This window comes from Phyllobates terribilis, unplaced genomic scaffold, assembly GCF_046119375.1.
Source record: "Phyllobates terribilis strain yellow unplaced genomic scaffold, ASM4611937v1 Scaffold_5__5_contigs__length_657084704, whole genome shotgun sequence".
In the NCBI taxonomy this organism is placed as follows: Eukaryota; Metazoa; Chordata; class Amphibia; order Anura; family Dendrobatidae; genus Phyllobates; species Phyllobates terribilis.
In genome coordinates, this window is record NW_027362765.1 from 229,336,355 (window position 1) to 229,354,448 (window position 18,094).

The 18,094-nt window shown below is 43.8% G+C and overlaps 1 protein-coding gene across 1 annotated transcript in view; it reads left to right on the plus strand.

Annotated features, from left to right (window-relative positions):
- Window positions 1–278: 278 nt before the first annotated feature.
- Window positions 279–18,094, plus strand: part of LOC141272798 (protein-glutamine gamma-glutamyltransferase E-like) — a 64,050-nt gene continuing 46,234 nt past the window's right edge. Inside the window, exons 1-6 of the mRNA XM_073683865.1 lie at window positions 279–376; window positions 8,050–8,223; window positions 8,777–9,001; window positions 13,201–13,319; window positions 14,291–14,419; window positions 17,413–17,584. Coding sequence (XP_073539966.1) covers window positions 358–376; window positions 8,050–8,223; window positions 8,777–9,001; window positions 13,201–13,319; window positions 14,291–14,419; window positions 17,413–17,584 — 838 coding nt within the window. The 5' untranslated portion in view covers window positions 279–357. The remainder of the gene's footprint in view (window positions 377–8,049; window positions 8,224–8,776; window positions 9,002–13,200; window positions 13,320–14,290; window positions 14,420–17,412; window positions 17,585–18,094) is intronic.

Sequence of the window (18,094 nt, forward strand, 5' to 3'; positions counted from 1 at the left end):
TCTGGGTTCCCCCTACTCCAGCGAGGGTCAGGGCTCAGCAGGAAAACACATTGCATCTTGCCCTTCTAGCCGGCCTGGAGCAGTGTAGTGTTGGATGCAGGTGTTGGGGTTCCGGGCAGTACTCCCTCCTTGCCTGAGAGGAGACGCCACACCTCTGAGTGAGGTGCAGTACCTCTGTGGCGACCAAACCCTCAGGGGCGCCACACTAAGTCAAAACTTAAAATGATTAAGGTGACCCATACCCATCTCATTTAAATGTTTAAAGGATGATGCTGGAGGGGGGGTTGAGGTTTGGGATATAAGACCAATATACAAAGGCAAGACCCAGTCAGTCGATCAGGTCACCATCTGAACGCCATGGGAGGAAACTCGTCAAGTAATTATTTTTATAGCTCAATTCTTTATTGGGAATCCTGCAGTGACAATCCTGTGAATGGATTATGTGAAGAAATATAAATGTTCAGGTAACATCTTGGAAGACTAGCATATCAGAGTTTCTGCCATCTAACTACAGTTGTCATTTATACTAATGGACAATGGGTGTTGCATGCATTTGCCATGGACTATATAGAAGGTTTTATTAGTATGATATAATTGAGGGTTCTACAGATGGACTCTCCTCTAATGCTCTAAATACTGGGCTGGTCCACATCTACTGAAGACACCAACAACAGTGCTTAAATATTGCAGTACCTAAACTCCCAGTCTACTAATTTAATTTAATAGCCCTAGGTCCTCTCATTCAGGGCTCTAATTAAAACTTCTCATCAAGGTGCTAATCTGCCAGTAATTATGGGAAAACGATATGACTAGATATAGTCAATAGAAAGGAGAATATATTTTTATTTTAGTTTTTTTTAGCATCAATGCCTGCAGTGCCCCAGTTCACCTTAGTGATGGGTCATTCGCAACCAAAGCGCTAGCTATCTGCTGAGAACGATGAGACACTAAACTTAATGGCTTCCACTGGCTGAAACCCACTCAACCGAACCAAACTTGCAGTTTAAGCCGCTAAGGGGCATGGTTTTTATTGCATTAAATTAATCTAAAATGAGTGTTCACCTATAGTGAACACCTATATTTAATAGGAATCTACTCAAGAACCTGTAATTTGGGATCCTTTTGGTGAGCGGAGCCAGGTAATCCAGATAATCAAAGAGCCAGTCTGCCAATCACCAGTTCACCTGGCTATTTTACATATATTTTTCAGTCTGCCTCTGTCCTTGAACTTAGTCCAGCCCTTCACTTGATTTTTCCATTGGTTGCTATGAAACAATTAATGGAAAGGAAATCAAAGCAAGAGGGGTCAATCTCTTCATTCAAAAGTAGGGTCTTAACATTGAGGCTATTTAAAGAGCCAAGTCAAAAAATACCAGTGGATATGCATGTCATTGCATAGTTACAATATAGTACTGACCTTTGTATAGAAGATTGGTGCCGATCACAATTTAGTATAAAATATACAACTATAAGGTCTTTCTGTCCTGTACTTGGAATTATTGGCAAATTATTTTGCTCTTAAATCTTCAGAAAAGGGACAAGCCTCTAATTAATAAATGATGATCATACTGGTAATGCTGCAAAGCAGGTCTAAATGTAATTTCATATTAGTAATGCTTGTTGGTCACTACGAACTTGCATTGACAATAAAATGCATAACTCTATGGAACATACTGTAGAAAATATTCTCATTTACGAACCCTGCTGTATGTGCGCGCGCTGTGGGGATTCTCCGGTGGTGGGTGACGCGCCCCCTGGGCCTGTGCTGTGCAGGGGATACCCGGAGCCGGATCGCTGGGGGTTGTAGTCCTCCGTGGCTGTGACCCGGTCCGTGCCCAGGGCGGTCAAACCAGTGGCAGTCTTAGTGTAATAACAAATGTCCGACTACGCCACCCGTGGATTGCGGTCAGTGGGGACCACCGCTGCGCTGCAGACCGCTGAAGCTGATGTTGTAAGCGCAGCCAAGTATGGGATAACTCCCCACGGGAGAAGTATTGCCTCAGGGCAGCTAGTGTGGATGATGGGAGTGATGGTGTCAGCATCCCAATACTGATGGTGCTGGTGCGGCGATGAAACACAGACGTGTGGTGCAGTTCAAGGTCTTTACTGATGGTATAACACAGACCCTCCCGGGAGTACTGGTTAGCAGTAGGGGCCTGGTCAGTCTGTAAGCAAGCAGGATCTCCCCTGGCCAGGTGGAGTTGTAGGCCTCCCCGACTATCTGCACTCTTTCCTGGCTACCTTGCTCTATGCGGGTAGAAGTAGCCCACGTCCCTGAGTATACCGTGTGGTGCTCACCCGTATGGCCGGTGACTTGGGGCCTTCCGTTAGCCTCCGCTTCACGATGGCGGTGCTGGTCCCTTGCTTGTGACCGTGCCTCCGGGCTTCTAAGGCCAGAGGACATGGAATCCCCTGCCGGTTGGATTCTGCTGCTGGACCTGGATGTCCCCACAGCCTTGGACTCCGTGTCCGGGTTTAGTGTCTTCAGCCAAGGCGAGCTTTCTAGCTTCCAGCCTCTGGCACTCACTCCTTCTCCTACAGAGCTCCTAGTTCTTGCTTTCCCTCTTCAGGCTCTGACTCCCAGACTCTGACTGCTCTGCTTGTTCTGCAGGCTCTGTCTGTCAGACCCAATCCCGCCCCAGACCCAGGTTATAAGGGCAGATTCCTCCCCTCCCAGGTCTGGGCGGGCAGTGTTGCATGCTTAGGGCTCCTGATCAGAGAAACCTCCCACTTGCTCTCAGACATAATATTTCTATTACTGTCTCAACCAGACCCCTGGGGTGCCACAGTGGGCGTATGATTGCAAATATACATAGGCACATGCCAACTAGACATGTGCAAGTGCATTCAAAAAAGCCGGACACATCTGGTCAGAATGTGGCCAGAAGTATGCAAATCACATACTTGCAATCACATGACTGCAGACTTGTGGTCGAAGGCCAGACAATCCCTTTAGCATATTTTAATGTTGGGGGATGACTGATACAGTCCTGGTTATTTTATCCCGGGCCATTCTTACACCACAGAGCCGAGGGGTTATATGGAGAACGGAAGAAGGAAAGAGGGCGAGGGAGATAAGGGAGTATGGTGGAAGGCCGACCTGAGCTCCCCCACCTTCCTCCTGCTGGGTGGGGAACAGCCCTGGGAAGAAAAGCCGCTTGCGCATCCCCTTGAGGTTATGGGCGCGAGCGGGCAGAGGGACTACGCTGGAGTGCAAAGCCAGTACGGCCAGGCCATTCCTGCCTGTGCGACCTCTGTGTCACCGGGTTTGTGCCAGAGCCATGGTGGACCCTGACGGCCAGCCCCCTCTCCCAATGCTGGTGCCTATCCGCTGGTGGGTCCTCCTCTGCTCCCCACCTGAGCCTCTGTTCCTAGGCCGCACTCCAGAGCAGAGCTCCTAAAGAGACTCTGCTCCCCGACTACTCCCCTCCTCATGTCACTGACCAAAACCGAAGACCTTCTTATCAAGATGGCCTCCCTTTATATACTCTACTTAAAGTGCTCCCCTGAACTATGTCCTCCACCCACACCCACTACATTGTTCCCCCTATCTTTGCTTCCTCCCACTCCAGCCAGGGATGGGGCAGCACACAGTACATATCGCTCTTCCAGCCAGCCTGGAGTAGTGTAGTGTGGAGTGCATGTGTTGGGGTTTTCAATGGGCTTTGCTACTGTGGCAATTCTAAGCTTTTCGCCCCTGAATTGCTGCCTACCGATTGCTGTATGGCTGTGATCTCACTGTATCTGTAAATCTCAGAAAATGCTTTCCACCTGATTACTACTATACTCCTGTTTTTTAAATAAAAGCTGTCGCCTTATGACACCAAAAATCCGCATGTTATGTATTTATCGATCACCCATGACCGCACCACAAGAGAGGGGATCCACCCATGACGGGAAACCTACAGGCTAAAAAGGCGGCACCTCTCCCACATCAGTTGACTTCCTTTCATTGATGGAGGAACCTGTAACAGGCTTACCTGTTGAAGATCGAAAGTTTTCTCCAGTTCTGGCCAGCTGGATTTCAAGCAGGGAACCCTTCTCTGCCCAGGCCAGCGCAGGGCTTCTGGTAACCACAGTGGGCTCAAGGGGGCTGATACGGTGTGCGGCAAGTTGAGGAGTGGCGTCCCTCTGATGTGACTGCCTGCTATATAGAAAATCAAAATCTGATGTATGGAGACAATGCAATTGTAACTCGGCATGGGGCGGTAGCTGCGGGCAGGGCATTAATCAACCTTCTTTCACATCCTGGCACGCAACGTGGACGTGTGGGTTCTGGTTGAGTGTTTGTGCTCTTGCTGTGAAGGCCTTGCGCATGTGCAGGCTGCCTGTAGTTGATGTTGGCTGGTAGAACCTTAGGCTCCAAAGTTCAATAAAGGAGATCGCCATTCAAAAAAAAAAAAACAGGCTTTACCAAACGGTAACTTGGTAAACGTTATGTATAAGAGATGGCGGGTACAAAGTCTTATGGACCTTTACAGTACAAAGCATTCTCAAACACAGTATTCATCCTCTGCAGTCTACTCCAGGGCTAGTGAGGCGCACTGTTTCTCCCTACTTTGCCACAACCCAGCTTCAATGTCACAGTCCTGATCAGCAAATCTAATTACTTCCTCAGCACTTTTGCATCCTATTTCTTCCACTATTGGTGCCCTGGATCTACAGTTTGGTACCCCTAATAGTCCCACATTCAGTCCTATTTAGGTCTGTTACCTTTTCAAGAGGTTCATGACTCTGCATCCTATCGAAGGCCCTTTTTCCAGAAGGCCACTGTCTCATTAGTTAGTTTAGGATCTCTCTATCTCTTGTCCTTGGTCTCCTCTCACTCCGGATCACCCCTAAGGCAGCTCTGCTCACTTTGCGCTTCTGACTGGAACTTGAACTCTAACTGAATCTCTATAGGAAGCAGCCGTTTGCCCTAACACCATTTGCCTTCCACTATTGGCTAGTCACAAACATTAACTCTACTTTATCGTCTACACTTTAAACACTATATAATACCTGACATTATCAGATCGTACATTACTAACATTACTTATCTTACATTACAACTCAATTCACAGGAAAAGATTATACATCAATCACGTAATGTGTATAGTCATAGATTTGTGTCTTCAGGGATAGGAACAAGGCAGCACAGTCCACCACCCTTACACAATCAAAGATGAAATATTTAAGTCTGGTCCTCAGTTTGACATGTGTCTGATGGTAATTTGGTTGTTCCATGCCGTGTGTTTTATTCTGACTCCATGACTAAGCTGCAAGTGTAGAACGCTGTGAGACAGTCTCCTGGGCGCCTCTTTCAATCGTACTCACAAGTAGTGATGTCCTCCTAGTGTTAACTCAACTGTAGGAGGCACGTATGAAGATTCCAGAAGGTTTATTTTCCAACTGAAATCTTGTAGATATGCACACATACAGCAGGTAAAGACTTTTCAGAAACATGGTTGCAAACACATGAGTGTCTAAGATGGCTGAGAGATGGTGAATGCGGAAAAAAAATGGAGAAGGGAGCAGATGCTGACATCCGAGAGACAGGGAGAGGGGAAGGAAAAACATTGTGCTGGTTTATTGCTATGCAATAAGGTTTGCTCTCTTTAGACAACACAATGCTAATACAATACTGTCTGATTCCCAAATCATGGAACTTGACCTTTTTTGTTTTCAGCAATAGTATGAAGGTATTACTCAGTAAAGTTATGGTGATATTTGGTTACTTCATTGTTGTGGTTGTTTAGCCATGGTATAGTGGTATGTATTGGTTAATATTTGGACACCTAATTTAGTCACTGTGTGGTAATAACTAAATAATGCTACCATATAAGGATTAGATATTTTATGGTGATATTGCTGAAAACATGCCAGAACAAATTATCTAGTCACTAGAACAAACATTTTTACTTGTATGTCAGGTGATGTTTACTCAGGCCGTTCATTTAGAATGTGAAATGAGCACTCAAACACTCAATTATTGACCCAGCCAAGTGGACCTTTAATGCCTAGGGCAGCATGAGCTGTAAATGCTGCCCTGCAGGTAAGTACTATTTTTTTTTTTTAGCGTTTATGTACGTCATCAACATGCAATTGGTCCAGGACAAAATAATTAAAACAGTGTTCCTAAATGCTAAAACATACAGTATGTGGTTATGTTGGGTCAGTATTTTATCCTCATTTGATTCGTTATGATGGCAAAGAAATTGGCAGCCCATTATAGTCTACCACCCTTAGCTGGTATATGGCAGTAGCCACAGGATGTCAGGGCATGCAGGCCAAAGTTTTTTTTTTTTGTTTGTTTTTTTTTATCCGTGTGTCAACTTGGCCTGATCCGATTCTCGAAGAGGAATTTTGTTCTCAATCTTCTCTTTTCAATGGTCAGTGCATGGAAATTGGGTGTCATCAGAGTGCAGTCCAATGTTTTCTATGCACCCATAGACCTGAATAGATGAGTGGCTTCCGTCTTCAGAGTGTATCAGCACTACCCCTTTGCATATTATTGGTCCGAGTGACTCTCCCCCTGGGCCGTGGGGCAATCGGAGCTGGGCAACAGGGCAATAATGGGGGTAGTAGTGGCAACCTGGTCCGTGGCTCAGGGTGGTCAGACCAAATGTTGTGGCAGTCTATTTGTAGGGTTTTAAATGTCCGACTACGCCACCCGTGGATTGCGGCCAGGGTTAACCGCCGCTGCAGTGCAGACCGCTGGGGCAGATGTAAATATGCAGCACTGAATAGTACAACTCCCCACGGGACGAGTATGGCCGCAGGGCAGTATATAGATGGATGATGGCGATGATGATAGCCAGGAAACTGAGGCCTCTTGAACAGGTGAGACGACCCAAAAACAGTCCCAGCTAGGAGAGGGCCTGGATGTCTGAGAACAAGTGGGAAGCTGGCCCTGGTCAGGGTGAGGGCCTACCGTACTCTCTGCGCTCTTTTCTGGCTATTTCCCTCCATGTGGTGTAACAGCCCACGTTCCTGAGCTCACCTTGTCTACTCGCCCATATGGCTTGCAACTTGGGTCCCTTTCTACTCTTGGCTTGGTGCAGCTCTGCTGGTCCCTTCTGCTGTGGCGGAACCTCCGGGCTTCTTAGGCCAAGGAACATACAATCCCCTGCGGACTGGTTATTTGCTGTAGGACTTGGAATCCAAACAGCCTCGGACACCAAAGTCCGGTAGTTCAGTTTCTCTCTCAGCCAGGACAGGCTTCCCTCGCCTTCCGTCCCTGGCTCGTGGCTCCTCTACTGCCACTCGTCCTCAGCCTCAGCTGAACTGGCTCTCCCTTCTCTGGGACACCTCTCAATCCAGAGACGGGTCGTCCAGAACTCTCTAACCCTGCCCCCAGTTCCAACTTTTATAGGGGCAGCCTGCTCCCCCCCTACTGGCCTGGGACAGGAGGTGCTGCATGCTAATGGTCCCTGACCAGAGAACCTCCCCCTTGCTCTCAGACACAGCTTTATTATACATTTGTGGCATCCAGGCCAGGGTGACACACGAGCACCATCCTATGTACACATGTGAGCGAGTCCTTAAATTTATCACTACAGACAGAACTAATTAACAAGCTTATTCCTAGTACAAGGTCTGAAGGGTCTACTCATAATTGAGGTAATCTTCTTTGTTCCCTCAGTGATTAATGGTACATCCAAGGTACATCCAAATTCTTTTTCTGATCCATTAAAACATGTTCTACTAGAAGGTCTAATGGACTAGTAAAATGTTTTAATGGATAAGAAATAATTTGATTTTTATAAGTGGACGTGGACCATTAATCACTAAAGGAACATATATTATACTGCAAGGTAGCAGCTGAAACGGATCCTACACACAGTGCGACACCTTGAAAAATATATAAAGGTGGGGAGTTCAAAAAAACTTTTTACAAAATACGTAATCTTCTTTGATATACCGTGTAATTTATGGACCTCTCAAGTCTTCTACTAATAAGTTTCTGTTTTGGCTAACCTTTTCCTTGAGCAGGCCTAATAAGTTTGAATATAGGTATAGTATAAATGATCTTATGTAACATGTTAATTTTTTTTTTTTTTTGTTTAGCATTACAGCTGCAAAGCAGCAATCTCCAGCAAGGCAAAAATGCATTGGCACACCGAACCAGTGAGTTTATGGGCAAACACCTCATTGTGAGAAGAGGTGAAGAATTCTCTATTGAACTCACATTCAGCAGACCAGCGCAGTCTTCAGACAATATCAAATTACACATGGAAACAGGTAAAAAATGTAATTGTAGCTTCCCCCCCCCCTCCCCCAAATTCTGTAAAGCCACATGTTCTTGTATGACATGTTCTCTCCCAACTCCAGTCCTCAAGAGCCACAAACGGGCCATGTTTTCAGGATTTCCTAAATGTTGCAGAGGTGATAATTCCATCACCTGAGCAATACTAAGGAAATCCTGAAAACATGACCAGCTGGTGGCTGAGGACTGGATTTGGGGAACACGGTTCTAAAATGTGCCAGCTTTAAGACCAATCTCTTATAATGGGAACCACGGTCTGTGTCTGTGTCTGTGTCTGTGTCTGTGTCTGTGTCTGTGTCTGTGTCTGTGTCTGTGTCTGTGTCTGTGTCTGTGTCTGTGTCTGTGTCTGTGTCTGTGTCTGTGTCTGTGTCTGTGTCTGTGTCTGTGTCTCACACATTGAGGGTAATGGCTGAGTATACAGTGCAGGAAAGGTTATAGTTTGGTTATATTATTTAAATCAAGCATGTATGTTTTATTAATGGTATCTTGCATTTTTCTCATTATTATAATATTAATATATTTTTGCAGGATCTATAAATATAGACTTGCCAATTACAATTCCAAGTCCTAGCAATGGAGTGCCTTGGAGTGCAAGCAGTACCCAGAAAATGAACACTTTGACAGTCACCATCAACTCCCCTGTGAATGCAGTTATTGGATGTTATGCAATGACCCTGAGTTTCTCTAGTGGATCGAGTACCACTTCAGAAAGTCTAGGACATGTATATGTGCTTTTTAACCCTTGGGCTAAAGGTACTGTTATATCTGTAACATATTTAACTAATTGATATAGTGAAATCTACAATACATGGTATTAATAGAAATCTTTCAGCAGGTTTCTGTCACGTAAACTGAGAGCACCATAATGTAGGAGCAGATACCCTGTAATTGACATCCCTAGAATCGGGGTATTATGAACAGGAGATTATCGCTAAAGGACAAGCTGCCTTGTGCCTCCTAGTCCGATCAACAGATCTGTTACTACACAATGTGTATAGAAAGCTGTGGTGTGGCTGGGGTTAGACGCAGATCAACAACTGAGCTCTGCTCAATCTGCAGCATAGAAAATTGTGACTGTATCATAGCTTACTGGGTGCAGCAGTTAAGTGACACATCACTGGAATCGGGGTCTCTGTCTCTACATCATGTTGCTGTCAATTACATAGCAAACACCTGCTGACAGATTCCTTTATAAAGTTGCTTACAAATGTTTCTTATAGTAGATTAATGAGAGCCCAGAATGATAGGTTGAGGGCAGAATTGTACTGTAATTTGAGGTTACAGGGACTAGTAGCAAAATCTGTAATGGGGTCCCTTATCTTTTTACCAGTTAAATCAATGCACTGGATGCAACCAGAGGTCTTCATTGCAAGGTTGCCATATATTGATATTCATATAGGTTGGACGAGTCAACTCCTGTCTCCAAGTGTTCTTTGCTGTGGTCCCTAACACTAAGATGTGAGCTTAGTCGAGTCCATCTTGGAAGGTGAGAGGCATCAGTAAACGGGGTTATTTTAGGTTACTGAACAGTCCCACATTTTGCATTATGAAATAGTCGCTTGTTTCTCTTAAAGCAATAAAGCAAGTTTTGCCAAGCCTTACATTTACTGTGAATTACATGCCAGGAGCTACAAGCAAATGCCAGCTTCTCAGCAGGTAGGGCAGGGTAATGAGAATACAATATGTGCTGCCAATAGGTAGTTCTGCATGTTAATTTTTAGGTGGAGAACCAAGTGATGGCAGCTTTTTTTCTTATAAAAAAAAAAATGTATAAATGCTGATTGTCAGATGTGTTAGACCCGGGATGTTAAACTCAAATACACAGAGGGCCAAAATTAAAAACTTGGGACAAAGTCACGAGCCAACCTCAATATTAATTTATTCTAAAGTCTACAATTGAATTGAAGTTTTTTCTATATCATCAAAAATGGCGATGAACCTTTTTCATATGGAAACAAACTTAAAAGGGTTGTCCTACGTACAAAGTAATTAATACATCTTAGAATAAAATAAACACCTAAAAACAAATGGGGCCTATTGGAATAATATAAGGGTTTTTTTTTTTTTTTCCTTTTGTTTATGCAAAGTATGATCCAAACAAAAGTGCCCTCTGAACACCGTATAAATACCCCCAGAGTGAATTCCTCCACACGCATGGCATGATGACCCATCTGTGATCTCCCCATAGTCCTCCATACACTATAATGCCGCACAGTCATCCATATATTATTATAATAGGCCCCACTTTTTAAAAAAGTTAAAAAAAAAAAAAAAAACCTCCCCTCTCCACAGTACCCTGCTGCTCTAGTCTAAAGCCCCTGTCTCACATAGCAATATCGCTGCTGTCACGGTTTTGGTGACTCACCAGCGACCTCACCAGCGATGTCGCTATGTGTGACACTTTGCAATGATCAGGCCCCTGCTGTGAGGTCGCTGATCGCTGCAAAATGTCCTGGACCATTTTTTTGGTCGTTGCCCTCCCGCTGGTCAGCACACATCGCTGTGTGTGACCAGCGGGAGCAGCGATCAGGCTGGTAACCATGATAAACATCGGGTTACTAGGGGCACACACGCACCTAGTAACCCGTTGTTTATCATGGTTACGAGCCTGCTAAAGTGAGCGGTAACCTCCCGCTCACTGTAGCAGGCTGGTAACCATGATAAACTGGTTACTAGGTGCGCGTGTGCCCCTAGTAACCTGATGTTTACCATAGTTACCAGCCTGCTTCTGCTTCAGCAGGCTGGTAACCAGGACATCGTGGAAAGATTCTTTCCACGATGTCGCTGCTGCCCTGATCGTTGGTGAGCCTGCCTGTTTGACAGTTCACCAGCGACCACATAGCGACGCAGCAACGATCCCTGACAGGTCGTATGTTTTTCGGGATCGTTGCAGTGTCGCTAAGTGTGACGGGGCCTTTACCAAAATTGATCCCATATCTATAGCGCACTCACTGCTAATGACCCTTTTAAGTGTTAGCCACACATGTGCCACCTTCAATTATTTAAAAAATGGTGTAAATTAAGCTAATCAAGAAGTGGTATAAAGTTAGACACAAATGTCTAAAAGATGGATTTATCCTCCAACCTGAGCCACGTAGATACTTTTGATGCTCAGTCTAATTCTACATGGTCTGTATGTGAAAGTTTCAAAAAAATTGTCCAGCTATTTGTATGAGGAGACTGAAAAGTCTAGAATGCAGAAAAATATTTTTCCCTACTGTATGTATCCTAGGACAACAAGTATTTGATACCCTGACAATTTTGCAAGTTTTTCCACCTACAAAGAATGGAATGGTCTGTAAACTTTTATTGCAGGTACACTTCAACTGTGAGAGACAGAATCTAAAAATAAAACACAGAAAATCGCATTGATTTTTGTAATTAAATTGCATTTTATTTCATAAAATTAAGAATTTGATCACCTACCAACCTGCAAGAATTCTGGCTCTCAGACCTGTTGGTGCAGAGTAGGAGAGCTCCTTAAAGAAAAATTTAAGTACCTGTATTAATTTCACCTGTTTAGACTCATTACCTGTGTAAAAGACACCTGTCCACACAATCAATCACACTCCAATCTTTCCACCATGGCCAAGAATAAAGAGCTGTCTAAGGACACCAGGGACAAAATTGCAGACCTTCACAAGGCTGGAATGGGTTACAGGACAATAGGCAAGCAGCTTGGTGAGAAGGCAACAACTGTTGGCACAATTATTAGTCATCGTGTTTCTTCCATTTTCTATCAATCTTCCTTTGTCTGGGGCTCCATACAAGATCTCTCCTCGTGGGGTAAGGATGAGTCAGAGGTCAGGAATCAGTCCAGAACTACATGGGAGGACCTGGTCAATGACCTGAAGAGAGCTGGGACCACAGTATCAAACATTACCATTAGTAACACACTATGCCGTCATGGATTAACATCCTGCAGGGCACGCAAGGTCCCCCTGCACATTTCCAGACCCACTTGCAGTTCACCAATGACTATCTGGATGATCCAGAAGAGGCATGGGAGAATGTCAGGTGGTCAGATGAGACCAAAATAGAACTTTTGGTATGAACTCCACTTGCTGTGTTTGGAGGCAAGAGGAGTACAAATCCAAGAACACCGTCCCAACCGTAAAGCGTGTTGGGGAAAACTTCATACTATGGGGATGCTTTTCTGTAAAGGGGACAGGATGACTGCACCTTATTGAATGGAGGATGGATGGGGTTATTGGTGATATTTTGCCCAACAACCTCCTGCCCTCAGTAAGAGCATTGAAGATGAGTTGTGGCTGGGTCTTCCAGCATGACAGTGACCCAAAACACACACGCACAGCGAGGGCAACTAGGGAGTGGCTTAGCATTTTGAAGTCCTTCAGTGGCCTAGCCAGTCTCCAGATCTGAACCCAATAGAAAATCTTTGGAGGAAGCCGACACTACAGCCCAGCGATGGTGGCAAAACCTGAAAGATCTGGAGAAGATCTGTATGGAGTAGTGGGCCAAAATCCCTGCTGCAGTGTGTGGAAACTTGGTCAAAAACTAAAGGAAACATCTGATCTCTGGAATTGCAAACAAAGGTTTCTGTACCAAATATTAAGCTTTTTTTTTCTATTGTATCAAATACTTATTTCATGTAATAAAATGCAATTTTTAATTATTTAATAAGCATGCAATGTAAATTTTTTTTTTTTTTTTTTTTTTTTTTTTTTTTTTGTCTCACAGTTGAAGTGTATCTATGATAAAGGTTACAGACCTCTCCATTCTTTTGCATATGGTAAAACTTGGGAAAAGTAGTATTTGATACACTGCTGATTTTCCAACTGTGTATTTAGCAGCTGTAAGTCTGCGGATTCAGATTTCTCAGGTGCAGGGTTTTAATGTTTCTTCAGATAGTGCTCTTTTACACAGTACACCTCTATTTTTAATTATTGCTGTGGAGTTTCATTCACAAATATGTTCTACAACCAACCCAGGCGATGCGGTGTACATGGAAAATGAAGCAGAGAAGAGAGAATATGTTCTGAATGAAACCGGGATAATTTTTTTCGGAAGTTCACGCACTCAAGAACCAAGGCGCTGGGACTTTGGGCAGGTAAAGTCTACAGTGTTTTAGAAAAGCTGGTTTGTCATTGAAGGGGCCTGTCACTATATAAAATGATACCGTGGCTGACAGTGATGAATGCTTTTTATAATACTGCATTTGGTCCTATACAGTGTATGGGCATGGAATATACATACAGCATGACTGGTATAAACTGTTTGACTATATAAACCTACATGATGGATTTACCAGACTATATGTGGCTATACACATTGTGCAAAAGAAAGTAATTGAATAGCAGGGTCACCATACATTTTACGTGTCAACAGTGAATAAGGCCTAAGCTCATGGGTAGTTTTGACTGAAAGCAGTAAACTTTGTAAATCAAATTGTCAGTTTTTTTGTTTAATCTTTCAGTCAAGTTTTTATGGCTATTGCAGTACAATGAAACTTTTCATAAGTTTTTACACTGTAATTGAAGCTTTGCATTAACTTGATGCATTTGTCACCAGTGACCGTCATTCTTTAAGACTTCTGCAATTCGCCCTGACAAATAATTATCAGCTTCTGGGCCAAATTCTGACTGATAAAACCCACTCTTGTGTAATCAGTGCTTGGAATTGATCACAATTATGTCCTTTTTTTTTTTTTTTCATCCACCGGCTCTTTCAGGATTAACCACAGATTCTCAATAGAATGGAATTGAGAATTTATTGATTTTCAAAAATGTTGCTGTTACTGTTGTACTGCGATTGTGGCAAAAAAACTGAAGTTTAGCTGCAACATATGAAGTGAAGATTGGTATTTCAGGAAGAAAAAGTGTAATTCATGTTTTTCAGAGCAGTTGGAATACTTTAATTTGCAGAGATTTGATTCCCTGCAATCAAATGTCCTTTCAAAATTTGTAGAATCTAGCAAATGTGAATATTGAAAGTTTCACTTAATTCTACTGGTGTGTATTGTGGTTTTCTGTAGTTATATTGATTATTCTCTCATCCTTGCAATATGTATTTTGTTTACAGTTTCAAGACAAAATTTTGTCTATCACTTTAAGACTTTTAGACAAGAGTACTGAACATAAAAGAGATCCTAAGAAAGATGTAAATTTGAGAAATGACCCAGTCCATGTGGGAAGACTGTTAAGTGCCATGGTAAGAACTGCTTAATTTAAATACATACTGACACTCATATTGATCAGTGTTACAAATCTGAGCCCAAAAATCAAGTGGTCATAAGATCATGTTATATATTGGTGTCCTAAACATTTCATGGGCACATTAAATTATTTTAGGCCTTTTAATTGGCCTAATATCTCAACTTCTCACTGTTCTTGTATTTGACCATTGCACTAATATGGTGCCCCATGCAACTATCCACATTCTCCTTTTCCCATATAATCCTAATACACTTAGAGCACAAACTGGCCACTTTGATCAGGTGACTGGTACTTTTATTCATGCTGATCTCCTGATTATTCTGCTTGTCAGGGAAATATTGAGGAATAAACAATGTAAAACATTGTAAGCCTGTCATAGATATTGACAATTCTTCCCAAACCCCTCTTCACCCCCTCCCTTATCCATCTTTTGAGAGTTAACAGACCAGAGAACTTGCAGGGAGAACACTGTAGATTGTCATCACCCACAGCCAAAATTGCTTACACAAATGGCAGCCTAGAAGTGTCATAACTTTTTTAAGATGGGAGCATCTTGTCCCTGGCAGACACAGGGGGTAATCAGTGGCACGATTGTACTAATTAGCGTGTAACAGGGAAAAGTTGTTTCCCGCGCTTCAAACAGACACTTATAAATACTTCAACTCCAAAACAAAATATGAAATATTGTAAGTTTTATATGTCCGACAATAACTGGACCTATATTTTTAGTGGCAGGGACAGCCGAGGAATGTATCCATAGTTTTCCATGGCTGTAAACAGAATCAGGGAGCTGTAGCGCAAAAACGCCAGGATAGCAGACTGCAACTATGCCATGTGTGGTCTCTACATGAAGGTAAAATCATAATAGAAAATGATATCACTTTTGGGCTTCTGGGATCAGCGCGCGATGAGTTATCCCAAAAACCAGGTTTTCAATACAAATCTGAAGGGTGGAGCCTAGCCCCAGCCCCTGTGATGTTATCACGGGGGGTCTCTCCCTTCAGCATAAAATAGTTTGAGGCTGAAGCTGTGTTCTTTGCCCGGGAGTATGTCTATCATAGCGGAGGACCCTATTCGATAACAGTTTAAATGGAGCGTCTCCCCTCCACCTATATTGAATCATCACAGCGATCTTTATAGAGTAAGTTGTCTTCTTTTATCCTGTTTATTTTATGTAACTGGTTATGCATTTTAATCTCTTTTGTAACATCCTTGTGTATATATTTTTCCTAAACACTGCCTCCCTTTTGGATTAAATATAAAATTTAATAGTTCGCTTTCTTTTGTTCTGTAATCTTTTCCTCCCCCGAAGCCATATACGCTACCAAAACACAGGTGCCAGGCCTGTACTATATTTAAAACTCGGCCGGTGGTGGCAGCGAATAATATTAATAATCTGGCTATCGTGCAGCCGGCAGTAACCGTACGGGGCGTACACACATTCCTAGAATTCGGAGATGTGACTCCATATGCTTTCTGCATGCTCGCCGATGCCCAAGGAGTGAGCTGTCTGGATCGTGTGCTCACAATTCTGGACGAAATACTGACAGCATGACGGCACAGTGAGATATTGCGTGATCTCCCAGGTGTCTCCTGTGGCGATCCATGACATACATCTGTGTCACTCCAGGCCTGGATGCCACAAATATTAAAGGCTGTGTCTGAGAGCAGGAGGGAGGTTCCCTGGTCAGGGACCATTAGCATGAAGCACCTCCTGTCCCAGGCCAGTAGGGGGAGCAGGCTGCCCCTATAAAAGCTGGAACTGAGGGCAGGGTTAGAGAGGCCGGACCCACTTCTGAAGCATGCAGAAGGGTTCCCAGAGGAGAGGCACAGGTCAGCAGCAGCTGAGGAGTCCAGGAGGCAGAGGAGGAAAAGCAAGCCAGGGACAGAGGCGACGAGAGCCGGTCCTGGCTGAGAGAGAATTACACAACCGGACACTGGGGTCCGAGGCTGTCAGGGTTGCAAGCCCGGCAGCAGATGACCTGAAATCCCTCACGGGTTGGTTCCTTGGCCTGAGAAGCCTGGAGGCTCCGCCACACAGAGGGACCGGAACAGCACGGAGAAGCAACAGGTAGCTAAGGCCCGAGTCGCAAGCCATACAGGTGTAGTACACTGCCAACTCAGGGACATGGGCTATCATGCATATCTACATCAGCCTCAACGGTCTGCCTTGCAGCGGAGGTCCTCCCTGACTGCAATCCACGGGTGGCATAGTCGGACATTCAAAACCTACAAATACACTGCCACAGCATTTGGTCTGACCACCCTGAGCCACGGGACCAGGTTGCCACTACTACCCCCATCATCACACTGAAGCCCAGTTCCGAGTGCCCCACGGCCCAGGGGGCGAGTCACATCCATTAAATTCCAGAGTGTTTTTTTTTTTGTTTGTTTATTTTTGATTTGGTGCTAATTTTTATCGTGTTTACCAAGAGGGCGTGGTTCATAAGATTCTTTCAGTGGCGTATGTATAGAAAGCTCTCCATGATTATCCACTGAGCAACGCCTCCTTGGTACAGACCATGAAAATTGGCAGTAAATGAAAGCTCATATTTCTGGAACCATGTTGTGATTTTAAAATTTAAAGCAGACAATTGATTACTTGCGGCAGCTAAACAGAAGGAAAAATTAGGCATTTTTTGACATGGTGACAGGTTCTCTTTAATGTGTATGTAGTTGGCTCACACAACTTGTGCTATATGCCTGAAAACCTTCTAGTTATCTAAACATGGCATAAGGAATGACACAGCTCCTCATGAATGTCACACCCAAGATCTACCCAGTCCTGCCCAATTTGGCAAAACTGGTATGAAAACGCCAAAACTCCAAAATTTTTGTGCATATCAAAGTTGTACCAAAAATTCTGTGTGTGCTCATCCTACATAACCGCACCCCTATCATGTAATAGACTGCACATGAATGAGACCTGGAGATTACTTCTGTACTTGTTTACTTGCTCAGTGTAACTCTTATACATATTATTTTAAGGTTAATAGAGATGATGACCATGGAGTACTTGTGGGAAACTGGAGCGGGGATTATTCCAGAGGAGTGAGACCAACGAAATGGAATGGAAGTGCTGACATCCTCCGCCAGTGGATGGATGAAGGACCTGTCCATTTTGGGCAATGTTGGGTATTTGCTGGAGTTCTCTGTACAGGTCTGTAAAATACATTGTTTATACTACTCCTCAGGAAATCCTCCCAACATGTAACTCTGTTAGGTTCAAAATTTGTGAGCAGGATAAGTGATTTCTAGATCAGGGTGCATCCTGGGAACCCCACTGATAGCCAGAATGGGGTACATTTATCTACATTAGATTGTGTTGCAGTCCGACGCTTAATCCATTCTCTGTAGCCTGTAGGACTGCCGAATGCTATAAATGGCTCTCTGGCTATCGCATAAACAATGAATGGAGCAGTGGTCAAGCATGTGCTCAATGTTACTGCTGGAACAGCCATTAATCTTAAACTTCTCACTGATCTGCAGATACCAGAACATAGCTCAATAAGGTTAAGGTGATCACTCCCAGAGTAATTTTAAACAAACAAAAAAACTCAAGCTGTATAGGCCAAGTTTTAAGTTTGGCCTATACAGCTTGAGTTTTTTTGTTTAAAGATACCAGAACATGTCTAAAGCCCCCGTCTCACATAGCGATATCGCTAGCGAG